Source organism: Salvelinus sp. IW2-2015, linkage group LG17, assembly GCF_002910315.2.
Source record: "Salvelinus sp. IW2-2015 linkage group LG17, ASM291031v2, whole genome shotgun sequence".
Taxonomy (NCBI): Eukaryota; Metazoa; Chordata; class Actinopteri; order Salmoniformes; family Salmonidae; genus Salvelinus; species Salvelinus sp. IW2-2015.
In genome coordinates, this window is record NC_036857.1 from 39,785,723 (window position 1) to 39,807,246 (window position 21,524).

Here is a 21,524-nt window from a genome sequence, read left to right on the forward strand (position 1 = left end):
AGCTGACCATGAGAAACAAGATTCTCTGGTCTGATGAATCCAAGATTGAACCTTTGACCTGAATCGATGGTGTCACGTCTGGAGAAACCTGGCACCATCCCTACGGTAAAGCATGGTGGTGGCATGTTTTCAGCGGCAGGGACTGGGAGACTAGTCAGGATTGAGGGAAAGATGAGCGGAGCAAAGTACAGAGAGAACCTTCATGAAAACCTGCTCAGAGCGCTCAGGACCTCAGACCGGGGCAAAGGTTCACCTTCCAACAGGACAACGACCCTAGGCACACAGCCAAGACAACGCAGGAGTGGCTTGGGGACAAGTCTTTGAATGTCCTTGAGGCTCAGCCAGAGCCCAGACTTGAACCCGGTCAAACATCTCTGGAGGGACCTGAAAATTGCTGTGCAGCGACGCTCCCCATCCAACGTGACAGAGCTTGAGAAGAATGGGAGAAACTCCCCAAATACAGGTGTGCCAAGCGTGTAGCGTCATACCCAAGAAGACTCGATGCTGTATTCACTGCCAAAGGTGCTTCAACAAAGTACTTGGTAAAGGGTTTGAATACTTATGTAAAATGTGATATTTCAGTTGATATTTTAATTAATTTGAAAAATGTAAAAAAAAACTGTTTTTGCTTTGTCATTATAGGGTTATTGTGTGTAGATTGATGAGGGGGGGGGAACTATTTAATACATTTTAGAATAAGGCTATAACGTAATAAAATGTGGAAAAGGTCAAGGGTTCTGAATATGTTCAGAATGCATTGTATTCCGAAAGGGTTATACACATACCATATGAATAAGCGGTGCTGTAGTTTTATTTATATAAAATGATTCCAGATCAAATACAAGGAGGACTGGGAAAGACCAAGTCCAAAACATGTGACATCGGCCTGGACACGCTGACCGTCAAGGCTGCCAAAGCATCTCGGGACCTGGCCAGTGATGTAAGCATTCCTTCCTGTAGCTGGTACTCACACAGAACAATCCTTTCTTATGTAATGAATATTAGTGGATAAGAATGAGGGAGGGATTGGTCATCTGATTGTACAGTGAGGGAAAAAAGTATTTGATCCCCTGCTGATTTTGTACGTTTGCCCACTGACAAAGAAAATGATCAGTCTATAATTTTAATGGTAGGTTTATTTGAACAGTGAGAGACAAATATCAACAAAAAAATCCAGAAAAACGCATGTCAAAAATGTTATGAATTGATTTGCATTTTAATGAGGGAAATAAATATTTGACCCCTCTGCAAAACATGACTTAGTACTTGGTGGAAAAACCCTTGTTGGCAATCACAGAGGTCAAACGTTTCTTGTAGTTGGCCACCAGGTTTGCACACATCTCAGGAGGGATTTTGTCCCACTCCTCTTTGCAGATCTTCTTCAAGTCATTAAGGTTTCGAGGTTGACGTTGGCAACTCGAACCTTCAGCTCCCTCCACAGATTTCTATGGATTAAGGTCTGGAGACTGGCTAGGCCACTCCAGGACCTTAATGTGCTTCTTCTTGAGCCACTCCTTTGTTGCCTTGGCCGTGTGTTTTGGGTCATTGTCATGCTGGAATAACCATCCACGACCCATTTTCAATACCCTGGCTGAGGGAAGGAGGTTTTCACCCAAGATTTGACGGTACATGGCCCGTCCATCGTCCCTTTGATGCGGTGAAGTTGTCCTGTCCCTTAGCAGAAAAAACCCCCAAAGCATAATGTTTCCACCTCCATGTTGACGGTGGGGATGGTGTTCTTGGGTCATAGGCAGCATTCCTCCTCCTCCAAACACGGCAAGTTGAGTTGATGCCAAAGAACTCCATTTTGGTCTCATCTGACCACAACACGTTCACCCAGTTGTCCTCTGAATCATTCAGATGTTCATTGGCAAACTTCAGACGGGCATGTATATGTGCTTTCTTGAGCAGGGGGACCTTGCGGGCGCTGCAGGATTTCAGTCCTTCACGCGTAGTGTGTTACCAATTGTTTTCTTGATGACTATGGTCCCAGCTGCTTTGAGATCATTGACAAGATCCTCCTGTGTAGTTCTGGGCTGATTCCTCACCGTTCTCATGATCATTGCAACTCCACGAGGTGAGATCTTGCATGAGCCCCAGGCTGAGGGAGATTGACAGTTCTTTTGTGTTTCTCCCATTTGCGAATAATCGCAGAAACTGTTGTCACCTTCTCACCAAGCTGCTTGGCGATGGTCTTGTAGCCCATTCCAGCCTTGTGTAGGTCTACAATCTTGTCCCTGACATCCTTGGAGAGCTCTTTGGTCTTGGCCATGGTGGAGAGTTTGGAATCTGATTGATTGATTGCTTCTGTAGACAGGTATCTTTATAACAGGTAAGAAACTGACTCCCTTAAGAGTGTGCTCCTAATCTCAGCTCGTTACCTGTATGAAAGACACCTGGGAGCCAGAAATCTTTCTGATTGAGTGGGGTCAAATACTTATTTCCCTCATTAAAATGCAAATCAATTTATAACATTTTTGACATGCGTTTTTCTGGATATTTTGTTGTTATTTCTGTCTCTCACTGTTCAAATAAACCTACCATTAAAATTATAGACTGATCATTTCTTTGTCTGTGGGCAAACGTACAAAATCAGCAGGGGATCAAATACTTTTTTCCCTCACTGTATGTGACTGGCTGATGTGATTTGGATGGTGGCCTTGTGTTACAGATTAAGTACAAAGAGTCCTTCATGAAAAATAAAGATAAGACAAGCAATGTCAGCGACTCCAAGACCCTGCACTCTCTTCAGGCGTCCAAGATGACGAGTGAGGTAAGAATATGAAACACAATAAACACGTTGTTGCACCATATGTATTTGGACAGTGAAGCTAACATTTTTCATTTGAACCTATACTCCAGCAGTTTGGATTTGAGATCAAATGTTTCATATGATAATCATAGTAATAAATATAGCTGCAAGAGCAATGAAAAGATACTGGCTTGCTTTGTACATAATGTTGCTGCTACAGTCTCTTATGACCGAAAAGAGCTTCTGGACATCAGAACTGCGATTACTCACCTCAGATTAGACAAAGAGTTTTTCTTCAATGAGTCGGATGGGAGGGGTATACTACAGACACCCGACCAGGCCCAGATCCCCGTCATTTCCTGGAGAAGGAAACAAAGATTTTGGGTGCCTTGTGAGGATCAGGCGACGAGTGGCTAATCTGCCCTTGCCTTCCATCCTGCTAGCTAATGTTCAATTGCTGGAAAATAAATGGGACGAACTGAAAGCACGTATATCCTACCAACGGGACATTAAAAAACTGCAATATCTTATGTTTCACCGAGTCGTGGCTGAACAACAACATTAAGAACATACAGCTGGCGGTTTATACTCTCTATCGGCAGGACAGACCAGCAGCCTCTGGTAAGACACGGGGAGGGGGCCTATGCATATATGTGAACAACAGCTGGTGCGCGATATCTAAGGAAGTCTCAAGTTATTTGCTCGCCTGAGGTAGAGTATCTCATGATAAGTCTACCTAGAGAGTTATCTGTATTTTTTAGCTATATACCACCACAAACCGACGCTGGCACGAAAACCACACTCAATGAGCTGTATACCGCCATAAGCAAACAGGAAAACGCTCATCCAAGAGGCGGCACTCCTAGTGGCCGGCGAGAACTATTGTCTCCCTCTTGGTGTGTTACAGATTAAGTACAAAGAGTCCTTCATGAAAAATAAAGARAAGACAAGCAATGTCAGCGACTCCAAGACCCTGCACTCTCTTCAGGCGTCCAAGATGACGAGTGAGGTAAGAATATGAAACACAATAAACACGTTGTTGCACCATATGTATTTGGACAGTGAAGCTAACATTTTTCATTTGAACCTATACTCCAGCAGTTTGGATTTCAGATCAAATGTTTCATATGATAATCATAGTAATAAATATAGCTGCAAGCAGCAATGAAAGGGATACTGGCTTGCTTTGTACATAATGTTGCTGCTACAGTCTCTTATGACCGAAAAGAGCTTCTGGACATCAGAACTGCGATTACTCACCTCAGATTAGACAAAGAGTTTTTCTTCAATGAGTCGGATGGGAGGGGTATACTACAGACACCCGACCAGGCCCAGATCCCCGTCATTTCCTGGAGAAGGAAACAAAGATTTTGGGTGCCTTGTGAGGATCAGGCGACGAGTGGCTAATCTGCCCTTGCCTTCCATCCTGCTAGCTAATGTTCAATTGCTGGAAAATAAATGGGACGAACTGAAAGCACGTATATCCTACCAACGGGACATTAAAAACTGCAATATCTTATGTTTCACCGAGTCGTGGCTGAACAACAACATTAAGAACATACAGCTGGCGGTTTATACTCTCTATCGGCAGGACAGACCAGCAGCCTCTGGTAAGACACGGGGAGGGGGCCTATGCATATATGTGAACAACAGCTGGTGCGCGATATCTAAGGAAGTCTCAAGGTTTTGCTCGCCTGAGGTAGAGTATCTCATGATAAGTCTACCTAGGAGAGTTTATCTGTACTTTTCGTAGCTACATACCACCACAAACCGACGCTGGCACGAAAACCACACTCAATGAGCTGTATACCGCCATAAGCAAACAGGAAAACGCTCATCCAGAGGCGGCCCTCCTAGTGGTCGGGGACTTTAATGCTGGGAAACTTAAATCAGTTTAAATCAGTTCTTTAACTAATTTCTATCAGTATGTTAAATATGCAACCAGAGGGGAAAAAATTCTAGACCACCTTTACTCCACACACAGAGACGCGTACAAAGCTCTCTCTCACCCTCTATTTGGCAAATCTGACCATAATTCTATCCTCCTGTTTCCTACTTACAAGCAAAAATTAAGGCAAGAATCACCATTGACTCGGTCTTTAATAAAAAAGTGGTCAGATGAAGCAGACGCTAAACTACAGGACTGTTTTGATAGGACAGACTGGAATATGTTCCGGGATTCTTCCAATGGCATTGAGGAAATGGCAGTCACTGGCTTTATCAATTAAATGTTTTATTTTATTTAACTAGGCAAGATAAGATAAGAATAAATCCTTATTTACAATGACGGCCTAGGAACAGTGGGTTAACTGCATTTTTCAGTGGCAGAACAACAGATCTTTACCTTGTCATCTCGGGGATTCGATCTAGCAACCTTTCAGTTACTGGCCCAATGTTCTAACCACTAGGCTACCTTCCGCCCCAATCAATAAGTGCATCGAGGACGTCATCCCCACAGTGACTGTACGGACATACCCCAACCAGAAGCCATGGATTACAGGCAACAATCGAACTGAGTTAATGGGTAGAGCTGGGTAGGATATAGGTCTGTAGCAGTTTGGGTCTAGAGTGTCACCCCCTTTGAAGAGGGGGTTGACCGCGGCAGCTTTCCAATCTTTGGGAATCTCAGACGATACAAAAGAGAGGTTGAACAGGCTAGTAATAAGGGTTGCAACAATTTCGGTAGATAATTTTAGAAAGAGAGGGTCCATATTGTCTAGCCCAGCTGATTTGTAGGGGTATAGATTTTGCAGCTCTTTCAGAACATCAGCTATCTGGATTTGGGTGAAGGAGAAATGGTGGGGGCTTTGGCGGGTTGCTGTGGAGGGTGCCGGGCAGTTGACCGGGATAGAGGTAGCCAGGTGGAAAGGATGGCCAGCCGTAGAGAAATGCTTATTGAAATTCTCAATTATAGTGGATTTATCGGTGGTAACAGTGTTTCCTACCRTCAGAGCAGTGGACAGCTGGGAGGAGGTGCTCTTATTCTCCATGGACTTTACAGTGTCCCAGAACTTTTTTGAATTTGTAATACAGGATGCAAATTTCTGTTTGAAAAAGCTAGCCTTAGCTTTCCTAACTGCCTGTGTATATTTGTTCCTAACTTCCCTGAAAAGTTGCATATCACAGGGGCTATTCAAAGCTAATGCAGAACGCCATTGGATGTTTTTGTGCTGGTCAAGGACAGACAGGTCTGGAGTGAACCAAGGACTATATCTATTCCTAGTTCTACATGTTTTGAATGGGGCATGCTTATTTAAGATGGTGAGGAAGGCACTTTTAAAGAATAACCAGGCATCATCTACTGACGGGATGAGGTCAATGCCATTCCAGGATACCCCGGCCAGGTCGATTAGAAAGGCCTGCTCGCAGAAGTGTTTTAGGGAGCGTTTGACAGTGATGAGGGGTGGTCGTTTGGTCGCAGACCCATTACGGATGCAGGCAATGAGGCAGTGATCGGTGAGATCTTGATTGAAAACAGCAGAGGTGTGTTTGGAGGGCGAGTTAGTTAGGATGATATCTATGAGGGTGCCCGTGTTTACGGATTRGGGGTTGTATCTAGTAGGTTCATTGATAATTTGTGTGAGATTGAGGGCATCAAGCTTAGATTGTAGGATGGCCGGGGTGTTAAGCATGTCCCAGTTTAGGTCACCTAGTAGCACGAGCTCAGAAGATAGATGGGGGGCAATCAATTCACATATGGTATCGAGGGACCAGAGGGTGGTCTATAGCAAGCGGCAACAGTGAGAGACTTGTTTCTGGAAAGGTACATTTTTAGAAGTAGAAGCTCGAATTGTTTGGGTACAGACTTGGATAGTAATACAGAACTCTGCAGGCTATCTTTGCAGTAGATTGCAACACCGCCCCCTTTGGCAGTTCAATCTTGGCGGAAAATGTCATAGTTAGGGATAGAGATTTCAGGGTTTTTGGTGGTTTTCCTAAGCCAAGATTCAGGATACATGTAGGTAGGGGTAAAGTGACTATGCATAGACAATAAACAGCGAGTAGCAGCAGTGTAAAACAAAGGGGGGGGGGGGGGGTCAGTCAATGTAAATAGTCTGAGTGGCCATTTGATTCATTGTTCAGCAGTCATGGCTTGGGGTAGAAGCTGTTAAGGAGCAACTGGTGCTCTCATGCATGCTTCAGTATTGCTTGCCTTGAAGCGAGCATAAAAGGCATTTAGCTCGTCTGGTAGGCTTGCGTCACTGGGCAGCTCGCAGCTGGGTTTCCATTTGTAGTCCGTAATAGTTTTCAATCCCTGCCGCATCCGACGAGTGTCAGAGCCGGTGTCGTAGGATTCAATRTTAYTCCTGTATTGACACTTTGCCTGTTTGATGGTTCGTCTGAGGGCATTGCAGGATTTTTTATAAGCGTCCGGATTAGTGTCCCGCTCCTTGAAAGCGGCAGCTCTAGCCTTATTTTGATGCGGATGTTGCCTGTATTCCATGGCTTCTGGTTGGGATGTGTACGTACAGTCACTGTGGGGATGATGTCGTCAATGCACTTTTTGATGAAGCCGATGACAGAGGTGTTATACTCCTCAATGCCTTTGAATGAATCCCGGAACATATTTCAGTCTGTGCCAGCAAAACAGTCCTGTATCGTAGCACCTGCTTCATCTGACCACTTCCGTATTGAGCGAGTCACTGTTACTTCCTGCTTTAGTTTTTGCTTGTAAGCAGGAATCAGGAGGATAGAATTATGGTCAGATTTGCCAAATGGAGGGAGAGGGAGAGCTAGTAAATAAATAAAATAGTCCTGTATTGATGGTTCGTCGGAGGGCATAGCGTGATTTCTTATAAGCTTCTGGGTTAGAGTCCCGCTCCTTGAAAGCGGCAGCTCTACCCTTTAGCTCGATGCGGATGTTGCCTGTAATCATTGGCTTCTGGTTGGGGTTTGTATGTACAGTCACTGTGGGGTAGACGTCATCGATACACTTATTGATGAAGCCAGTGATTGATGTGGTGTTATACTCCTCAATGCCATCGGAAGAATCCTGGAACATATTCCGGTCTGTGCTAGCAAAACAGTCCTGTATTTTAGAATCTGCTTCATCTGTCTTTTTTTATAGACCGAGTCAATGGGGATTCTTGCCTTAATTTTTGTTTGCAAGCAGGAATCAGGAGGATAGAATTATGGTCAGATTTGTCAAATGGAGGGCGAGGGAGAGCTTTYTACGCGTCTCTGTGTGTGGAGTAAAGTTGGTCTAGAGTTTTTTTCCCACTGTTTGCACATTTAACATACTGGTAGAAATTTGGTTAAACGGATGAGTTTTCCGGCATTAAAGTCCTTGGCCATTGGAGCGCTACCTCTGGATGAGCGTTTCTGTTTACTTATGGCCGTATACAGCTCAATGACTGCGGTCTTAGTGCCAGCATCGGTTTGTGGTGGCATGTAGACAGCTARGAAAAATACAGATACACTTTCTTGGTAAATAGTGTGGTCTACAGCTTATCATGAGATACTCTACCTCAGGCGAGCAAAACCTTGAGACTTCCTTAGATCTCGTGCACCAGCTGTTGTTTACAAATATACACAGACCGCCACCCCTTGTCTTACAAGAGGCCTCTGTTCTATCCTGCCGAAAAAGCTTAAAACCTGCCAGCTGTATGTTATTCAGGTCGTCGTTCAGCTACGACTCGGTGAACCATAAGATATTACAGATAATGTCCCGTTGGTAGGATATTTTATTACTGATTGATTGTACGTTGGCTAATAGGACCGATGGTATAGGTAGATTACCCTCTCGGCGACGGATCCTAACAAGGCACCCAAGTCTTTGTCCACGATACCCGTCTCTTTGTGTACAGTTTAATAAAAACTGAAAAGCTAAAATGTCAATTCATATTCAACCCATTTTGATATGGCAAGCCTAAATAAGGAGTAAAAATGTGCTTCACAAGTCACATATTAAGTTGCATGGACTGTGTGCAATAAGTTTTTAATATGATTTCTGAATGACTACCTCATCTCTGTACCCTACACATACAATTATTTAGAAGGTCCCTCAGTCAAGCAGTGAATTTCAAACAAAGATTCAATCACAAAGACCAGGGAGGTTTTTCAGTTCCATGCAAAGGGCACCTATTGGTAAAAAAAGCAGACATTGAATATCCCTTTGAATATGGTGAAGTTAGTAATTACACTTTGGATGGTATATCAATACACCCAGTCACTACAAAGATACAGGTGTCCTTCCTAACTCAGTTGCCGGAAAGGAAGGAAACCACTCAGGGATTTCACTATGAGGTCAATGGTGACTTTAAAACATACAGAGTTTAATGGCTGTGATAGGAGAAAACTGTATATGTATCATCAACATTGTAGTTAGTCCACAATACGAACCTAAATGACAGAGTGAAAAGAAGGAAGCCTGTACTGAATATAAATATTCAAAACATGTATCCTGTTTGCAGCAAGGTAATACTGCAAAAAATGTGGCAAAGCAATTAACTTTTTGTCCTAAATACAAAGTGATATGTTCGGGGCAAATCCAATACATTACTGAGAACCACACTCCATATTTTCAAGCATAGTGGTAGCTGCATCATGTTATGAGTATGCTTGTAATAATTAAGGACTGGGGAGTTTTTCAGTATAAAAAAATAAACAGATTGGAGCTAAGCAAAATTCTAGAGGAAAACCTGGTTCAGTCTGCTTTCCACCGGACACTGGGAGATGAATTCACCTTTCAGCAGGACAATAACCTAAAACACAAGGCCAAATCTACCCTGGAGTTGCTTCCCTAGAAGACAGTGAATGTTCCTGGGTGGCCGAGTTACAGCTTTGCCTTAAATGTTCTTGAAAATCTATGGAAAGACCTGAAAATGGTTGTCTAGCATTGATCAACAACCAATTTGACAGAGCTTGAATAATCTCTTAAAGACTTCCACAGAAATACTTACAGCTGTAATCGCTGCTAAAGGTGCTTCTGCAAAGATTTCACTCAGGGGTGTGATATATTTCTGTATTTCATTTTCAATAAATTTGCAAACATTTCTAAAAACATGTTTCACTTTGTCATTATGGGGTATTGTGTCTAGATGGGTGATAGAAAAAATCTATTTAATCCATTTTGAAATGAGGCTGTAAAACAACTAAATGTGGAATAAGTCAAGGGGTATAATACTTTCTGAAGGCACTCTAAGTTAGTTTTTTTAACAATACTATTGTGAGTTACAGCACACAGTTCACAAAACCCTCGAAATGATGCAGTGTACAAAACACACACACACACCAGGACATTCTCAACCTCCTGATTCTCAACGTCATCCGTCTATCTCTCTGTTATCCACAACAATCCCAACAGATTGAGTACAAGAAGAACTCCAAGGAGAACCAGTCCCATTTCAGCTTGTCCATGGACATGGTCAACCTGAGCCATGCTAAAAAAGCCCAGTCCCTTGCCAGCGACCTGGACTACAGGACCAAGCTCCACCACTACACCATCCTATCCGACGACATCCAAGTACAGCAGGCCAAAAAGGCCTATAACCTGCAGAGCGAGGTGAGGCAGAGAGGGGTGGGCCATGTGCGGCACTGGTGGTGGTGGAGGGTCCTATGTGTGTTTAATAGACTAAAATGAACAGCTTATCCTCTCATGCAGATCATAGAATTTGAGTGCCAATGTTTAAAGGGGTAATAATCAGAACGCTTTGGTCTTATGATTGGACAGTCATAAGGTATGTTTGAATTGATTTGAGATCTTCCGGGTTGAGGTTAGGTGAGATGGTCGGGAGAGCAAAGGGAAGGTGAATAGGGATTTAGGAAAATATCTATATGGGTGTTATTCAAGTTAGTGTTTACTATCAAATATGAATGAATTGTGAACTCTCTCTTTTTCGGTCTCACACTCTTTGCCTGTCCCCCTCTTTCTTTCTCTCTCTCTCACTCTCTCTCTCTCACTCTCCCTTCAGAATCAATACCGTTCAGATCTGACCTGGATGAAGGGAGTTGGCTGGGAGGCTGATGGATGTCTGAATGTGACACAAGCCAAGAAGGCTGGAGAGCTTCTCAGTGACGTCAGTATAATAGGGTAGAGCGTGTATNNTGTGTGTGTGTGTGTGTGTGTGTGTGTGTGTGTGTGTGTGTGTGTGTGTGTGTATTATTGTATTTGTTTCTTTAGTGTTGACTCCTCACTTTGTTTCCCCTCACAGAAAAAGTACCGTCAGAAAGCGGACAACGTCAAGTTCACCCAGGTGGCCGATACTCCCTCTATCAAACACGCCAAGAAGAGCCAGGAACTCCAGAGCAAGGTGAGGTTGGATGTTCATTTGCTATAACCCTGTCCTGCTCTTTTCTTCTGGCTGTATTCAGTCGGCTTGTGTTTGATTGGCTATTTCTCTCGTCAGCTAACGTATAAGGCGGGCAARGAGCAGATGATGCACCGGTACACCATGGATAAAGATGAGCCACTCTTCAGGCAGGCCAAAGCCAATGCAGACCTGCTCAGTGGGGTAAGGACTCTGGCAGACTACATACTATTAGTTCATTTTAGTATACTGTAAACAAACGGTATCCTTTCAGTTGAGCGTACTAGCGCTTTGCCTGTCTACCGGAAGTTGATGCTGTTGCTATGCAACTTCTTGCTAGCTTGTTACTAGCTAGACATTTTACAATTTCGGGTGTGTTTGTAAATTCAATCTGGATGGCCAGAGTGCGTTCAGAGTGCGCTCTGGGCATTTGTAAATCCAAAGCGTTGTCAGATTGTCCATCGTAAATTCTGAACGTTTTGCTCTCAGAGCACATCACTGGACGCTCTGGCCGAGGAGTACGGCAGTCAAGCACCCAAGCTAACGTTGGCTAGCTTGCTAGCTATTTCCAGACATAAATGAGAGAACAACTCACTCTGACCATTTTACTCACCCTAGCAGAGCTGGTTAGGCTGTTTTAATGTTATCCAGAGCGTTGGTGACTGTAACTGTGCTGCTGGCAACAATTTAATTATTCTCTTTTTTGCTGACGTTTACTYACACCGGCCATATATTCAAAGGGTGTTGAGCGTTCGTAAATTCATCAGTTATTCTGCACTCTGGCTCACTCAGACGAGAGTACTCTGAAATCGGAGTAGATAGACAGAATTAACKATGTCCATTGAGAACGCACAACGACTATACCACTTAGCTAAGAATGARYTGAATAATCAAGTCAATAAACGTTGGGTAGTTKGATTATAGTTAATATACTGCCTGGCAAGTTAACTGTATTAGTAGCAAACTAACATTAGATAACTAGCTAACATACCGGTACGTACTGCTGTTTTTGGATGCCAGGAAGATTAGCTTACGTTACGGCGTTAGCTAATGGGGATCCTGATAAAAATTAACATACTGATGTAATGCTATGCGGTTCATAAGGATAGCGTAGCTAACACATTTTCAGCCAACATATAACGTAACTTATTTGGAAAGTCATTACTTTATTACATTGCTCATCATTTCTGCCATTTTCTTAAAATCTGAAAACGTTGTGAAGCCATGCCCATTTTCAGAAGAATTGCATTATGGGCCCTAAAAGCACAGAAATAGTGTCCACTGCTTGTATTTTTCGTATTTTGGTACGACATCCGGGAACATTTGGCATGTTAACTGTATCCATACTATGGACAATAAGCATATAATATACTCAATTTACATCAAACAGTGCGGTTAGTATGACTATTCAAACACAGCTCTGGGCAATTTACAATTCATGTCTGTCTTTTAACATGTTCCATCATTCGATCTTGTTCTCATTTCAGAAAGTGTATAAGAGTAGCTGGGAGCAACAGCGAGAGAAGGGCTTTGAGTTGCGCATGGACTCCTTGTCCATCCTCACAGCCAAGGCTAAGAGAGACCTGGCCAGTAACGTGAGTTATCCCCTTAATTTGATCAGGTACCAGGCATAGCACTATGCTAAGTATCTATGTGACTCACAGAAATGCATTGATACAAGAACAGCAACAACATAATCACAAATGCTAATTTTAAGTAGGATGTGGTTGGTCAAAATACCAATCAGAAAGGGTATGGTTGGCAGGGATTAGTCCCAGAAGTTAGTGTTAGGGATGGGGCTAAATGTCATTTTCAAGGATCTCTTCTAACGGCCACTAATGACAAATCTCTGACTGGCCAGGTGAAATACAAGGAGAAGTACGAGCAGACTAAGGGGAAGATGATTGGGGTGAAGACGGTCACTGACGACTCTCAGATGGCGCATTCGGCTCTGGCCACCCGGTTGCAGAGTGATCGCCATTACAGAAAGGAGTACGAGGACACTAAAACCAAGCATAGTGCCTCTTTGGACATGTTGACCATGACCCACGCCAAGAAGGCCCAGGATCTGGCAACTGAGACCAACTACAGGACCTTCCTGCACAAGTACACAACCCTGCCCGGCGACATGAAGGTGGCCTGGGCCAAGAAGGCCTACGGACTACTGAGTGATGTAAGTTTTAKCTGCCGGAACTACATTTCCCAGCATTCTCAGTCACGTAATTCTAAGGCGATAGGCTGCATTCACAGCAAATCGGAGTAATAGTAAATATAAATCCCGACTTGGAAAAAACGCTCACGCCAGCTTCCAAGTCGTACATACAAGTTGGAAACTCTCTGGTCCCTGACTTTCCCTATATGCTGAATGCTGACGTAACCTATTACAACAGAAATGACTTTGATGACAGCATTTTTTGGCAGTTAAATATAACAAAACATCTATTTTTTTACAATCAATTTGTTTTTTTAACACCATAATTTGATTGCGAGCCGCGTGATAGCTGTACTTTTAGATTATGTTTGCTGTAGCTAGTTAGTCGTTAGCGTTCTAAACTAGTTCGAAGCAAGTGAAAGCTCCCAAGTTGTGGCTCCAAGTTGACAATCGTTCCTCTGATTACTCCGATAGGGCATGAATGCAGCATCAGACTAAAGCACCAAGAATGTCTGCTAGCATTTCTCGCTTTTACCCTAAATACAGATATTATATCATAGATGTTGAAGYTTATTTGCATATGGACATTTTACAGATAGAATGCACCTTTAATGGAATTGTATTTAATGTATTAATTAACTTAACATGTGTTTAACCAGGCAAGTCAGTTAAGAACAAATMAGTATTTAAAATGACGAACTGGCATGAGAGCTGTCCCTTGTTTGTGTATTCAGAAACAGTACAGGTCGGATCGGAACTGGATGAAGGGCGTGGGCTGGGTGGCAGCAGATTTCCTGGATGTGATACAAGCAAAGAAGGCTGGCGAGCTCGTTAGCGAGGTAACATTTAAATCCTTAACCTAGAAAAGAATGCTCAATCTCAATGAGGTCTTTGTTCACAGCTGGAAATACAAAGTTGCACCAAACTTAAACACTTGATATAAAGGGGAATAGAGGACACACTGTATGACTGGGTTAAGAATCATACTTTCATACTTAAGTCGACTATATATGACGCTAAGTATATAGCTGAAGTCGGAAGTTTACATACACTTAGGTTGAATTATTAAAACTCGTTTTTCAACAACTCCACAKATTTCTTGTTAACAAACTATAGTTTTGGCAAGTCGGTTATCTACTTTGTGCATGACACAAGTCATTTTTCCAACATTTGTTTACAGACAGATTATTTCACTTAATCACAATTCCAGTGGGTCAGAAGTTTAAATACACTAAGTTGACTGTGCCTTTAAACAGCTTGGAAAAATTACAGAAAATGTCATGGCTTTAGAAGCTTCTGATAGGCTAATTGACATTTGAGTCAATTGGAGGTGTACCTGTGGTAGAGTTCTTTTGGACCCAGCCTACCTCTTATTTGCTTTAACGTCTTATTTTATTGTTTTACTGTAAAGTGTGTTTAAATATTAAATGCATTTTTAATACAGTTAGATTTGATTTAATTTATTCTTCATTTCACATACTGTGCTTTATCTGTGTTTTCTAGAAAAAGTACCGTCAACATGTCAGCGATCTGAAGTTCACCAGCGTGGAGAACACTCCCGAGATGGTCCAGGCCAAACTCAGCAACAAACTGGCCCTAGACGTAAGCCCACCAGTCATCTATACATAGCTGCTCAAAAGGGACACTACTTAAACTCTGGGCGGTTGCTTTGGACCCGATAACACATGTGCACTAACTCCGTCTATTAAGGTAAAAAAATATATAAATAAATGACATACCATTCATAACCTACAGCGATTTCCTTTTTGGAATCGAACTCAAATCTTACTGCTGGCAATGCCATAAGCATGCCACCCCCCTCTTCCCACAGGCTATTTATTATGCATTATGAATATAATCAATGAGGTCAAGCTCAGCAAAAAAATTAACTGTCCGTCTTAAGGCAATGCATTTGTTTATCCATTGAAATGACATCACTTACCTTGTACTCATTCTCGTTGCTTAATTTCATTATTTTACAATGGGAAAAGTGAATGGGGACAACGGTTGGAATTTCTCGCCTGTCTGTTATTTCTTTTTAAACAAACTCAATAACATCGCCGGTCGTCCTGGGAAAGACGCGTCGTTAAAAGATTTGTAAACAACTGCTTGCAGTTCTGAGCCAAATGTGATACTAAGGAGATCCTGAGGGAAATCGATGAGTATCAACAGCTTTATGCTATGGAGGAACAACATACTCTATCGTGGAAAGATCCGGCTACCTCACAAAATAACTCTAACCCTACAAAAATAGAAAGGCAGATGAATCTACAGACACTGACGATTTACTTACCTTTTGAAGTAGAGGCGAGTGTTCTTGGTGGAATCCATGCAACACTTGAAAAGTTGTGTGAGGAGGTATCAGGGCTGAGGGGGAGTTTGGAGTTTAGCCAGAGTGAAATTCTCACGTTCCAATGAGAGAACATGGCACTCACAGCCAAGGTAAAAACCCTCGATTCCAACATGGATTGTCTACTCAGGGAAAACAGGATGATGAGGGAGTCGCTACTAGACATACAAACCCGTAGCATGCGTGACGTGAAAATCMAATATTTTGGGGGGATTCCTGAGGACGCATCAAATAATCCAGAGGGGGRGATCAGAGAGTTCGTGCAATCCACCTTGAAACTTCCTCTAGAGACTGTAAACAAGGTGGCTCAGTGTCGACAAGACCAATGCAAAATTTGAACATGACCAACAAAAGGAGCTGATCTAAAGCAGGGGAAGCGAGCTTAAAGGGACCAAATTCATTACCAATTTCCAAGGGAGATAAACAAACGTCGTAAGAGGCTGTATCCTGTACAGAGGGAGAGAGGTAAGCGTGCCTTTCTCATTGTGGACAAACTCTTTATAGATGGACAGCTCTTCCCGAGACTGCTCCATAACACCGTGGCTGTACTCAGGTTACGGGAAAAAATTGAAACTGTACAAATATTTGAACACTATGAACTTTATCAGCACGCATACTCAATTACATTTTTTATTTATTTATTTATTTAACCTTTATTTAACCAGGTAGGCAAATTGAGAACACGTTCTCATTTACAATTGCGACCTGGCCAAGATAAAGCAAAGCAGTTCGACACATACAACAACACATAGTTACACATGGAGTAAGACACATACACGCTTACACATACGAACACTCGATCGCTCTCTCTTTATTGTGAAGCTTTTCTAAAATGTAATATGTTTGTCTGTCTGTCTACATGTTGATATATGTTTAACAAGCAAGGGGAAGATATCAGAACAGGGACGTTGGGGAAAGTAACATATTGTATGGGATACATTTGTACTGTAGTGAAGCCGTCTCTATAGTAATGCAAGGTCTCTTTCATGATCATGTGAAACGTCAATTGCTATGGAAATGCTGGGATGTGTTTTTCTCTGAAAATGTTGTTAAATGTAATTATGATGCATCTATGATGGTGATACGATATGGATTACAAGTATCATCCTCAACAATGCAAATTGTCTGGGTAATTATGTATTTGGACATCACACGTTATAGCCTTACTCATATACGGACGTACACACTCTCACTAAATCACATCCAATATCATACACATAAACCTACTGTAATGAACACAAGGGGAGACAGAGAGCTSGTTTCAAGCGCAGGGCGCAGCAGGTGTTTATTGTAAAGATTTTTTTTTAAATAAGGAGAGCCGCACAGTCTAGGAGCTCAGATGCAAAAAAAAAAAAATTATGTCCAACGTTTCGACAGACAATCTCTCTTCATCAGGGTACAATGACAAACACTGCGGGGTGACTCATTTATATAGTGTCAAAAGACACACACAGGTGTCTGTAATCATTGCCAGGTGTGACCTGATATCATTGGTTAATTCTTATATATTAAAATAGCATACAAAAAAAAAACATAAATGGATAGCGTACGATCACAGATACAATTTGGCTACATAAGCCTACAAACACTGACAATAGCAAAATCACAATAATGGCTACAGATCAAAGTCTACATTGAGACTGAAGGGAGCAAGGGTCTTTAAATTAAAGATCCAGGCAGCCTCTCGTTTTAACAATAAATTGTCGAGGTCACCCCCTCTCCTAGGGAGGGTGACATGTTCCATGCCAATATAACGTAGAGACAAAATCGAGTGGCTTGCTTCCAAAAAGTGGACCGCAACTGGGTAAGTCGAGTTTTTGCACCTAATGGTGCTATGATTCTCCGAGATACAAACTTTTAACTCATGCTTTTATTTAGGATTTTATTGAAATGGATAACACGATTGAAGAGAAACGCACAGCTCTGCAAGGAGCTGTTAATGATGATGGCATATTCAATGAACTGATGAAAACTAACCAAGCGCTCCAGGACAAGTCGTCTACAGAAATAAAGGAACTAAGACAAAAAAAACAAGGCCGAGGACAAAGTCTACTTCTGGAGAAACCCTGACAAAAGAGGTCCTGCTTCTCCTCGCCATGACAGACGCAGGAGGGTTGCCGCTTACTTCTATCCACCCCCGTCTGACCAAAGCTCTACAACCAGCACCTCATCTGCTTCCAGTGCCAGCTTTTCATCCAACGAGAGACTGGGCCGACGGAAGGGCGGAGGTGGCCGCGGGCATGCGCACCGACGAGATGCCGCACCCGACGGGGTAAGAAGAAACGACTACCAGAGGCAGAGGGGACCGTTCATACGTGTTTTTCATTTCTCAAGCAAGATATTGAACCCTGCCCATGTCTCCTTGCTAAATAAAGACACTGTTGTTCAGATGAGCTAGCCAACAACACAGCTAACACAAACTTCAAACTGAAGCTGGAAAGAATGCAAACTAGATACACTTAATTTCGTTTCATCTTTTTTTCAATTGACATTTCTTTGTATATATCCATAAAAATCATGCCAGCTGATTCTTGATTTCGACTCGCTGAGAAACATTGCCTGCCTCTCTCGTCCCGACACGTTCATCACTATGGGACAGTTGGAGATAGAATCTGAATATTCAAACAATGTTGCAAATGTCGGAGAGACCGACAGCAAGGTTTATACAAATCTCCGCTGTTGAAAACGTCATGTTTGTCAAAAAAAACGTGAGATAATGTCTACATGATTTTTATATTGGAGATCAAGTTTCTAACTTCCCTGCCTGGGCTGATGAGACAGTGYATTGCGCAGTCAGATGGAACAGAGTAAATAGGCATTTTAACATCATACATTTAGCCGGTCATAGCTATAACCGGTGATAACGTGTGGAATAAACAATCAGCATTCAGGATTAGACCCACCGTTGTACAAATCAATATAAATACCATCGCTCTGACATGTTCAACCCCTTGCACCAGGTTCAGCAATATACCTGTCCAAAATCAGCTCGCTTGGGGTGGCAATATCTGAGCTGTCCTTAAAAATGTGCGGCAAAGTGCCAATTTAAAGCAGCGCAAGTGGGGACATTTAACACTAACACGGAACCCAAACCCTACACCAAACGCGATCACGACACACAGGCTAAAATATCAAAACAAAATCTGAACCAATGATATTAATTTGGGGACAGGTCGAAAAGCATTAAACATGTATGTCAATTTAGCCAGTTAGCTTGCACTTGCTAGCTAATTTGTCCTATTTAGCTAGCTTGCTGTTGCTAGCTAATTTGTCCTGGGATATAAATATTGAGTTGTTATTTTACCTGAAATGCACAAGGTCCTCTACTCCGACAATTAATCCACACATAAAACGGCCAACCGACTCGTTTGTAGTCATCTCTCGTCCTTCCAGGCTTTTTCATCTTTGAATTTATATGGTGATTGGCATCTAAACTTTCATAGTATTACCAAGTCGACCGGCAAAACAGTTCGTCTTTCAATCGCCCACGTGGGTATAACCAATGAGGAGATGGCACGTGGGTACCTGCTTCTATAAACCAATGAGGAGATGAGAGAGGCAGGACTTTCAGCGCGATCTGCGTCACAAATAGAACTGACTTCTATTTTAGCCCTTGGCATTGCAGACACTCGCGAGCAGTGTGGGTGCAATAATTGAATAACATGGATTTCGAAATATATTTTGCGACGCTCGCGCACGCGATGTGTCTGGTCTGGTCAGCATGTAACCAAAATCAGGTCTTAGCAGTAGCACAGTTAGTAATGGCATTCATTTTGAGAGCGGAAGCGCAGCCTATCTAGCCATGACGCACATTGCTCATATGCTCATGGAACAACAGATGGACTGGTGAAACTTGTATCTATAATTAGAAACATAAAAAAACAAATGCTTTTTTCCCAATTTGTTTCATTCTTTTCAAAGCCAAGCCAATCGCTAAAGGATTTTGCTTGTGAGACTGCCTTGAAATGAATCTGAATCACTTTGAATCACCAAAGCTTTATTGAAAGACCACGTTTGGGAACAGCAGAACAGTATTATTTCGGATTTTGTTGAAGCCATCTCGAACTATTTGGACTGCAAACATATTTATCAAAACAGGATGCATTCTACTGTTGCTATTATTAGTTACTGTATCCTATTTAATAAACGGTATCAATCCACAATGGACTAGGACAATAATATTCCGTGCCCTCCAGCCGAATTGTAGTTGATGATAACTCAAAGACCTTCAATAGCGTACAAAACTTGAGACAACCGCATGCATAATTAAGCCATGAAAAACGTTGATTGGCCAGTGAATGGTCAAGCCCTCATCACACTTACAACTTGTTTATTTGATCAAAACCCAGCCATTTTGCGCTAKCCACTGTGAAAATAGCAACAACAAAGAATTATAGCCCTGAACATGTCATTTCTCACAGACAAGAAAATGTATCATTCGTTGTAGGACTGTACAATAGTTTTGTGATCACAACAAGGTTGACCTGTGTTTTTCAGAGGCTGTACAGGGAAAAGGGGGAACATATCAAGCACAACTACACACTCTCTGGAGATCTGCCTGAACACGTGCAGGCCAAGCTCAATGCCATGAACATCAGTGAGGTCAGTACCCGACACACACACACACTCCTGCAAAGATGAATAACGAATAGAGTGCTGCCTATTCATCTATCCATTGGATCCATTGATCCATTGCAGAGAAGTCAAGCAAATGTGGATCGTTTTTTTCTGATTACCTATCGTTGGATCCATTTGTGCCGGTAGTTTACGGACTCTGACTTTTTTGTGTTGGCAGACCCGCTATAAGGAGTCGTGGACTAAAATCAGAGATGGTGGCTACAAGCTCCGTTTGGATGCCATTCCCTTCCAGTCAGCCAAAGCATCTGGGAACATACTTAGTAATGTGAGTTTGATTTTACATCATATATATAATGTTATTATATTGCATATAAAGAAAGACCATGAAAACTGTCAACACATTTTTTCATGAATTAATGCTGTATATATTTTCGAGTGCATTCAGAAAGTTCACTTTTTCCACATTTTGTTACTTTACAGCCTTATTCTAAAATTGATTAAATACATGTTTTCACACACAATACTCCATATCGACAAAGTGAAAACAGGTTACTTATTTACATAAGTATTCCGACCTTTTGCTATGAGACTCGAAATTGAGCTTTTGCCATGAGACTTCAACTTGATTGGAGTCGTAAATTCAATTGATTGGACATGATTTGGAAAGGCACACACCTGTCTATAAGTTCCAACAGTTGATAGTGCATGTTAGAGAATAAAAGAAGATAGAATGAATTGTTCGTGGAGCTCCGAGACAGGATTGTGTCGAGGCACAGATTTGGGGAAGGGTACAAAAAACTTCTGCAGCATTGAAGATCCCCAAGAACACAGTGGCCTCCATCGTTCTTAAATGGAAGAAGTTTGGAACCACCAAGACTCTTCCTAGAGCTGGCCACCCGGCAAGACTGAGCAATCGGGGTAGAAGGGCCTTGGTTGCAAGAACCTGATGGTCATTCTGACAGAGTTCCTCTGTGGAGATGGGAGAACTTTCCAGCAGGACAACCATCTCTGCAGCACTCCACCAAATCAGGCTTTTATGGAAGAGTGATTAGGACCTCAGACTGAGGTTCACCTTCCAACAGGACAACGACCCTAAGCACACAGCCAAGACAACGCCGGAGTGTCTTCGGGAAAAGTCTCTGAATGTCCTTTAGTGGCCCAGCCAGAGCCCAAACTTAAATCCAATCGAGCATCTCTGGAGAGACCTGAAAATAGCTGTGCAGCGACACTCCCCATCCAACCTGACAGAGCTTGAGAAGAACTGCAGAGAAGAATGGGAGAAGCTCCCCAAATACAGGTGTGCCAAGCTTGAAGCATCATACTCAAGAAGACTCGAGGCTGTATTCACTGCCAAAGATGCTTCATCAAAGTAATGAGTAAAAGGTTTTAATACTTATGTAAATGGGATATTTCAGTTTTTTATTTTGAATACATTTGCKAAAA

General features: G+C 42.4%; 1 protein-coding gene across 1 annotated transcript in view; it reads left to right on the plus strand.

Annotated features, from left to right (window-relative positions):
• The window catches only part of nrap (nebulin-related anchoring protein), a 115,924-nt gene that overhangs the window by 38,421 nt on the left and 55,979 nt on the right, over positions 1 to 21,524 (plus strand). The window contains 13 exon segments of the mRNA XM_024006142.2: positions 834 to 852; positions 855 to 940; positions 2,672 to 2,773; positions 10,059 to 10,256; positions 10,666 to 10,770; positions 10,906 to 11,004; positions 11,101 to 11,205; positions 12,489 to 12,596; positions 12,863 to 13,174; positions 13,888 to 13,992; positions 14,657 to 14,755; positions 20,001 to 20,105; positions 20,299 to 20,406. Of these exon segments, the coding sequence (XP_023861910.1) occupies positions 834 to 852; positions 855 to 940; positions 2,672 to 2,773; positions 10,059 to 10,256; positions 10,666 to 10,770; positions 10,906 to 11,004; positions 11,101 to 11,205; positions 12,489 to 12,596; positions 12,863 to 13,174; positions 13,888 to 13,992; positions 14,657 to 14,755; positions 20,001 to 20,105; positions 20,299 to 20,406 (1,551 nt within the window).